The sequence below is a fragment of the Pteropus medius genome, unplaced genomic scaffold (assembly GCF_902729225.1).
Source record: "Pteropus medius unplaced genomic scaffold, Ma_sr-lr_union100, whole genome shotgun sequence".
Lineage (NCBI taxonomy): Eukaryota > Metazoa > Chordata > Mammalia > Chiroptera > Pteropodidae > Pteropus > Pteropus medius.
Window position 1 is genome coordinate 2,265,952 of NW_024352789.1, and position 7,630 is coordinate 2,273,581.

At 58.1% G+C, this 7,630-nt stretch overlaps 1 protein-coding gene across 2 annotated transcripts in view; it reads left to right on the forward strand.

Annotated features, from left to right (window-relative positions):
• Nucleotides 1-5,598, forward strand: part of S100A11 (S100 calcium binding protein A11) — an 11,317-nt gene extending 5,719 nt beyond the window's left edge. Inside the window, exons 1-3 of one of the 2 annotated variants that reach the window (XM_039849603.1) lie at nucleotides 685-784; nucleotides 4,214-4,366; nucleotides 5,312-5,598. In XM_039849603.1, the coding sequence (XP_039705537.1) occupies nucleotides 782-784; nucleotides 4,214-4,366; nucleotides 5,312-5,458 (303 nt within the window). In that variant the 5' untranslated portion in view covers nucleotides 685-781 and the 3' untranslated portion in view covers nucleotides 5,459-5,598. Of the gene's footprint in view, nucleotides 1-684; nucleotides 785-4,213; nucleotides 4,367-5,311 lie in introns of those variants that run through there. The other variant, XM_039849602.1, reaches the window with a different exon arrangement.
• Nucleotides 5,599-7,630: the final 2,032 nt, after the last annotated feature.

Genomic DNA, 7,630 nt, shown 5'->3' on the forward strand with positions numbered 1-7,630 from the left:
TGCTCCGGCGTCTGCAGCCCTCTCAAAGCCATCACTTCACGTGACAGTGTCACGAGCTCATGAAATAGGACGGGCGACATCGCCTCCTATTATAGAGAAGGAAATGGAGGTTCAGCGGAATGAGGGTTTTTGCGATGAAATAGTGGACCCAGGATTCAAACCCAGAGCTTTTGATCCTTAATCCAGCTCCCAAGTCCGTTGCCAGGGGCACACGGACGGAGGCTCTGCTGGCAGGGGTCAGGCTCTCATCGCGGCAGCTTTTGTTGCTAACTGTTGTCATTCACACAGACGTGGCAGGCAAAGGCAAACCAGCAGTGCTCGCGATAGCCACGTCCAGTGTGAGGAACAGGTAGCCCTGCTTCTGGAAACTTCTACTCTCCCGACGGTGACCTACGCCCCGGGTGGCACGTTTTTAAACGGTTTCTTTCTGCCTATTTAACGCGAATGATCAGAATGAGCTAGAAGCGGGAAAGACCCACCACAGGCACCGCCAGACTTCCCGACGCCGGCCAGGCAAACTTTTAATTCCGAAAGGTCGAAAATCAGCCAGCTTCGCAGGACAATGGGCTTTGTGTGAGTTCCAAGGAGAAGCTGCCTGGGAGGCTGGCGAGTCTGGATCTGCGCGGCGGGCAGCGGAGCGGGGGCCCGGGCGAGTGAGTCAGGCGGGCGGGGACGGGCGGGGACGGGCGGGGACAGGGAGGGACCCCGCCCAGCCCGCCGCTGCTCAGACCCCGCCGCGCCGCTCCGCGCCCACAGCCCGCGCGCCGCGCTGCACGCCGACATGGTAAGTCCGGCTTCGTCCACTCGTCCTCCGAGGCCGAAAGGAACCCGCCCGGGCACACTTTCCCCCGGGCTTGACCTGCCGCTTCCATGCGGACGTGGCAGGAAACAGCGGGCAGCTCAGCCCGCGGGCGGGACCCGGGGAGAGGGCGGAGGGAAGGGGCCCTGTTACCCGGGTGACGGCCCGGGGGCCGCGGAGCCGCTGCGCCCCGCGCGGGCATTAGGGCTCCGGCTGGGAAGCCGAAGTCACCGCGGGGAGCCCGCGGGTCCCGCTGGGCCGGGAAGGACCGGGTCCCGCTGGGCCGGAAGGGACCGGGTCCCGCTGGGCCGGGAAGAGACCCGGAAGGACCGGGGTCCCGCTGGGCCGGGAAGGGATCTGGGTCCTGCTGGGCCGGAAGGGACCGGGTCCCACTGGGCCGGGAAGAGACCCGGAAGGACCGGGGTCCCGCTGGGCCGGGAAGGGACCGGGTCCCAATGGGCCGGGAAGGGATCTGGGTCCTGCTGGGCCGGAAGGGACCGGGTCCCACTGGGCCGGGAAGGACCGAGGTCCCGCTGGGCCGGGAGCCCCGCGCCGAGGCACAGACGCGGGTGGAATGCTGCGAGCGGCACCAGCCCCTCTCTGTACCCCAGAGAGGGCACATTTCAGAACCGTAGTCGGAACCCTGGGAAAAATCCGTTTCAGTAAGTCACCCGCAAACTACAGGAGTCTGAAACCCGAGCGCCTCCGGGAAGCCGAGGCTCAGCCAAGAATGTGGGAGGAGCCGGCCCGGGCCCCTCCGCCTTCCAGAGCCTTCTCGCCCACCGACCTTTCCCGCACTCGCTGCGCCCCCTGTTTCGGCCTCTGAGCTGCGGCCGTCCCCACTTGGCGTTGTCCTTCCGCCTTTTCCATCAAGCCACCTCCAGAACCCACCTTGCCTCTCCTTGGCGAAGGGAGTCAGGAACCAACGCCCGCGGCCCGAACGGGGCTTCTGCTCCTCCCCCAAGCCACCAATGGATTTTGCATTTTTAAGAGGTTGAAAGAAAATCAGAGGAGGAATAATACTTTGTGAAAATTAGATGAAAATCAAACTTCGTCGTCCACAAGTCAAGTTTCATGGCCCCCGGGCCACGCCCGTTCACCTAGGCAGCGTCTGTGTGGCTGCTGGCCACCACGACAGCAGTGACAGACCACTGCGGCCCACGCTGGCCTGAAATATTTACCATCTGGCCCTTTACAAACCGAATTTGCCAAGCCCTGCTCTGCGCGTCATATTCTGTACCCCCATGACTCTTTCTCCATTCTTTCCGTGCAAAATGAGTCAGTGTCACGTGGGACCTGGGAGTGGCAGAGCCCACCCCACCAGAAGACCTGGAATGGCTGCCCCGGAGGAGGAAAGTGGGGGCCGCCGGGGGTCCTTGGAAGGGAAAGGGGGTGTCGGTTAAGAATGAGAACTGCAGTACTTGAGTCTTTTTCAAATATTACTATTTCACTTTTATTATTATTATTTATTATTTTTTTTTGGTTTCCTCAAATGTTGAGTATTTAGGGTGCATTTTAAACATTCTTTCTCAGTATCTATCACATTGCTTCTCCTGTCATGGTCCTCACCAAACACAGTGACGTGGGGGAGGGGCTGGCCTCCAGGCAGGGAGCAGGTCTCACCCCGGCCACTGCCCCACGGAGGGCAAAGCTTTCCTGTCTCTGGGCCTCTCTCCTTGGGCACCATCTCCAAAATCACCTCCAGCTCTATAGATTTTGCAGTTCCATTTCAGTGAGTCGATCATTGTGCTTCTTTCCTTTGTTTTGGAAAATTACCTCTGGGGAGAAATGCAGAGGTTTTAGTTTTCTCCCTGCGGCGGATAGCAGCAGTTTTCAAGAGAACCAAAGTCGTCTAAATTACAGTCAAGACTGATGGGAAGGAGAAAAACAGTAAAGTGGAAGGCCACTCCGAAACTGGAAAAGCAAAGCCATCTATTTCTCAAGAAAAAGCAGCAGAGGAAGCTCCTGCGGTTCTAGAAAAAGGTCGCGAAGCCCCCCAGTCTGGAGCTTCCTGTCCTATCTGGTGCACCGTCCTAGCAGGCCCTGTGCTGTCATCTGACAGTGCGATTCCAGAGCTGATAAGCCGTTGTGCAAACACATCCGTTTCTACGCTACGGTGTTTTGTTTCTTCCCCAAACCCTGAAGACACCGACATTTTTTTTTTTAAGAAAAAGTTTCAACTGTGTGACTTGGAAAGGACTCCACCTCCGGACGAGTCCTTTAGAACCCAGCTTCCGAAGGGCGTAGAGACGCCGAGACGCCCTGGGCGGCAGCCACCCGGCTGGGCTGGTAAAGCCGCCAGAGGGACCGCGGTGAAAAGCCTGCAGAAACCGGGGGAAGGACGCGTTAATGACGGGGCCTGAAAGCCTCCGGCTCCGGGCTCCAGGAAGTCAATCCCAAGAACAAATTGTCAGCTAAACCCTAAACCGCAGAATCACGGTGGAAACACAGAGGGTGGTCGGGGCCCCGAGATAAAGCCTCGGGGCAGGGCGTGGCCGGGCGCGGTCTCCGGGGAGCCCGCAGTTGCCGCTCTCACCCACCAGGGGGAGCCCAGCAGGTCGTCGCTTCGGGGGGGCCCCCCCGGGACCGGCTGAGTGACCCGCACACGGGGCCGTGGAATTTACTCGAAGACTTCTGCAGATGCCGTGGGAGCTGCGTGAGCGGCACATCAACCTTCCTGGTTTAAAGTGACCGGAGAAGTTCCACCGGCCATTCTCGGGGGAATTAGTGGCATCCGGAAGTAGAAGCCGAGTCAGGGCTGCGGGAGGGGACCCGGAGGCCGTGGTTCTGGGTGTGGCTCTGCCATGTCGAGTCCCTTCTTGTGCCCGTTTCCTCACAAGTAAAACTGATTGTTCCTAATTTTCTGATAGGAAAGCTGCTTCTGGGCACCAAACAATTCTCAGGTCTCCCGTCCCATATACAATAGTAGCTATGCCTTCAGTTTTCTTCTAGAAAATGCGTGAGTCTCAGGGATTAAGTAATGCTATAAAAAGAACCGTCATTTCATTCATCACAGTAGCCTCTGTATATTCTTGGAAAACAGGTAATATTTAGTCTCTACCACGCTTGGCATGCACGTGGATTCCAGCGTGTATGGTTGTACGTGTTTGCCCACACATCAGTGGGCCTGCGGCCCTCGCTGTCACCCTGGCAGGCTACTCCTTCAAACATCCCCACCCACATGCTCCATACTTAGCTGTTTCACCTGGAATAAACACGTGAGATGCGGGAGGGAAGCCCACAGACTGTGACTTCCTGTGTTTGTTGGAGGTCCCTTAGCCCCCTAAAAATGACCCAGCCCTTCAGGAAGCTCCTTCGACCCAAAACGAAGAGACGACATTCCCGGGAGCGTTCGCTCACGTCCTGCCCTTGATCCCTCGTCCTCTTCTGAACCCTGAACTTCTTTCTCCAAAGGCCAAAATGTCCAGCCCCACGGAGACGGAGCGCTGCATCGAGTCCCTGATCGCCGTCTTCCAGAAGTACGCTGGACGGGACGGGAACAGGAACAGTCTCTCCAAGACCGAGTTCCTGACCTTCATGAACACGGAGCTGGCTGCCTTCACCAAGGTACGGCCCCCCCACCCCCACCCCACCCCAGGCGACCCAGCGAGAAACCAGACTGGCAGAGTGGCTAGTCGTGCCCGGCCAGCGGCTGCCGCCCCTCGCTGCCGCCTCCTCCTCATTGACCCCCGGGCGGGGCCCACAGAGCAGCCTAGGCGGAGCCCCTGGACCTCGGGGAGAGCTCTGAGTGACTACCAATGGGCCTTTCCTCCTCTTTTTCCTTGACTAAGGTGTGTTTTAAAGTTCAAAGTTATCAAACTACTTGATGGAGGGAACAGTGGGGTTTTTGGGGTTTTTTTTTCCCCATTTACCATTTAGGGAAAGAGGTTTGTGGAATGGTAAATGGCCTAATAGAAGAGTTTTCAAATCTTATTCCTCCACCTCAAAGCCTCTAGGGCAGCCCCGTCCCGCAGGACTCTCTGCGATGATGGAAAAAGTGTTTTACATCTGCACTGGCCAAGATGATAGCCACTAGCCACGCGTGCAACTAAGGAACTGACTTTCTCATTAATTTAGATGGCCGTGTGTAACCGGCAGCCGGAAGTCTGTGTGTAGCTTGGGGGCGTGGCCGAGTGGGGGGCGGTGAAGCTGATTGGACAGGACCCACATCCTCTTTTACACAGTTTGTATACGGGAATTGCATGTAACACTTGAAAAAAGTGTCCCACTGTTTTTATAAAATTGAATAACCCCTGATCGTCACAGAAAGAACCCTGGACTAGGAGCCAGCAAACCTGGGTTCGAGTCCTAGGTCCTCCCCTGAGGCCAGTCACTTCACTGCCATGAGACTGGTCCCACGTCTGGGCAGGGGGAGCACTAATAACCCCCTCTCCACACCTGCACCTCACACTCTGAGAATGAAGTGTGGCCACATACTTGAGAGCATCTTAGGAAGTACAGTAGAAAGATGGACTGTTCGTATTATCATTATTGTTATTATCACCTCTGCAGAACCAGAAGGACCCCGGTGTCCTTGACCGCATGATGAAGAAATTGGACACCAACTGTGACGGGCAGCTAGATTTCCAAGAATTTCTTAATCTTATCGGCGGCTTGGCGGTTGCCTGCCATGACTCCCTTAACCGCTCCCAGAAGTAGGTCTGAGGAGCCCTTGGAGCTGGCCTCCAGACGGACGCCATCATGCCACAGACCGCACGTCCCCTGAGCCCGGCGCGCCCACCACCCCACGCAGGCCACTCCGGCCGGCAGTAATAAAAATCACCGTTTTTTAAAACACACACTGGAGAGTCGGGACCTTTGTGCAGGGCGGGAGAAGGGCAGGAGGGATGTAAACCAGCCTGATGAGAGCAGCCCCCGGAAGCTGCACGGCAGAGTGACGATGACTGAGGACGCCGGCACAATCCGAATCACTCGGGCTAATGGAGAGATGTCACGGGTCACCACTCGCTCGTTAAATATCCATTCACCCCTACTGCAGGCATTGACGCAGGCTCTGGGGACACGGTCCACAGAGACAGACAAGGTCCCCCCTTCACTGCTTTTCCGTCCTAATGGGGGGAAAAAAAAACAGGGAGCGAACACACAAAAGACGGTGAGAGTGTGGTAAATCCTATGAAGGACACCCCGAGGTGGCACGCCACGGGTTAATGGGGGCCAGGGGTGGCCAGTCTTCGGAGGAGATGGCGTTTGCTGAGATCTCATGGATAAGCGGGAGCGAACATTTGCAGGTGGAGGAGGGCATTTCAAGAGAAGGAACGGCCGGGGCGATGGTCCTGAGGTGGGAAGGGGCGGGATGCCCGAGGCCACACCGTGGCCAGTGGCCAGGTCTGTAGCGACACCGGTTTTAATTTTCCACGCCCTCCGACGCAGCTACAGGGCAAGAGCATCGGAGGAGGCTCAGCCGCCCAGGGCTAAAGACGCCCCGAGGAAAGGGGCCCCCGAGAGAGCGCTTCGAGGGCTGACACTGGCCCCCGAGCAGCACAGCCGAAAAGCAGCTTTTCCCGAGAAACCGACTCCTCCTCCACCTCGGGTTGTCACTTCTTAGTAAAAATCTCTCCGGGTCACAATTTCTTCCTTCGTAAATTAATAGGATGAATCAGATCGTTTCCGAGGCCGCGTTTTGTTTGTTTTCAGGCGGGATTTGGCTCTGAAATTGGAGAGCAAAGGCACTAGGGCCCCCGGCTGGCGAGTCCCCACACTTTTCACGTAGAATCGGAGCTGCCTGTGGAAGAGCTCTTCACTCATTAATTAGCGACTTAAGGTGGGGGTGGGGCAGTTAGTTACCCCCTTACTGGTGCATCCTTTATCAAAACAAAAATGATTAAGCAGTGTTATTATCCTAAAGAGCACTGAGCCGGGGGGAGACGGAGAAACGTCAGGTGTCCTAAGGCGACTGGCCCGTTCGCTATTCCACCGAGCAGTCGGTGGCCCCGGCTCAGGGACCCAACTCGGAAACGACGTGGCTCCCTGAAGTTTGGACGAGTCAGAGCCAACCACGACGAAGCTTGATTCAGGGTTCACATCAGCAGTACTCGGGTGCCTCCGACAGGCAAGACGAGCGATGGACAGAGAGCCGGAAAGAGGAGACACTGGCTTTGGGGGAGGCGATGAGCTCCGTGGGGGGTGCGTGTCGGGGCTGAGGTGCCATTAGGAGGGTCCAGTTCCGGCACCTGCAGTAGGAGTCTGGGGAGAGGCCGGAGGAGGGCCCGGGAGGGTGCCCTCAGCTGGGGAGGGGGCGGCAAGGGAGGAAGACTCATCGGCGAGTAGGGGCAGCGGCGGGGGAGGCGACAGGCACGGGAGAGCGTGGTCGAGAAGCGGGGCTGGCGAACCTCATCAGGCAGTGACGTCCTTCGGAGCCGACGCTGCCGCAGCGGGCGGCCAGGCCTCGTGCTCTCCCTGCGAATCTCATCCGCCCCGGCGCGATCGTCACGCCTCACGGCCACCTCCTCAACCCGGTTCCAGCCCCTGAGCGTCACAGCTGCCTCCTCCACTTCTCCACACAAGACAAGACGGTCATCGTCCACGGCCCTGCGCGAACAAGGTGGAGAAGACTCTTGTCCTCGAGAAGCCTGCAGTCCTGGGTCCCTCGTATCCCAAGCTGAACTTAGCAGGGTGCGGCCCGCCGGCTCCTCCTCCACTGCTCCCCGTGTCAGGACCCGGCACCTCCACCCACCCAGAAACGCGGGAGTCGGCTCTGACTCCTTCACCCTCACTCCTCACATCCAGTCAGCCCCCAAGTTCATCCGATTCTCCCCCCAAACACCCCTGAATCCCTCCCCGGCCCTCCCCTGACCCCGGTCACCCCTCACC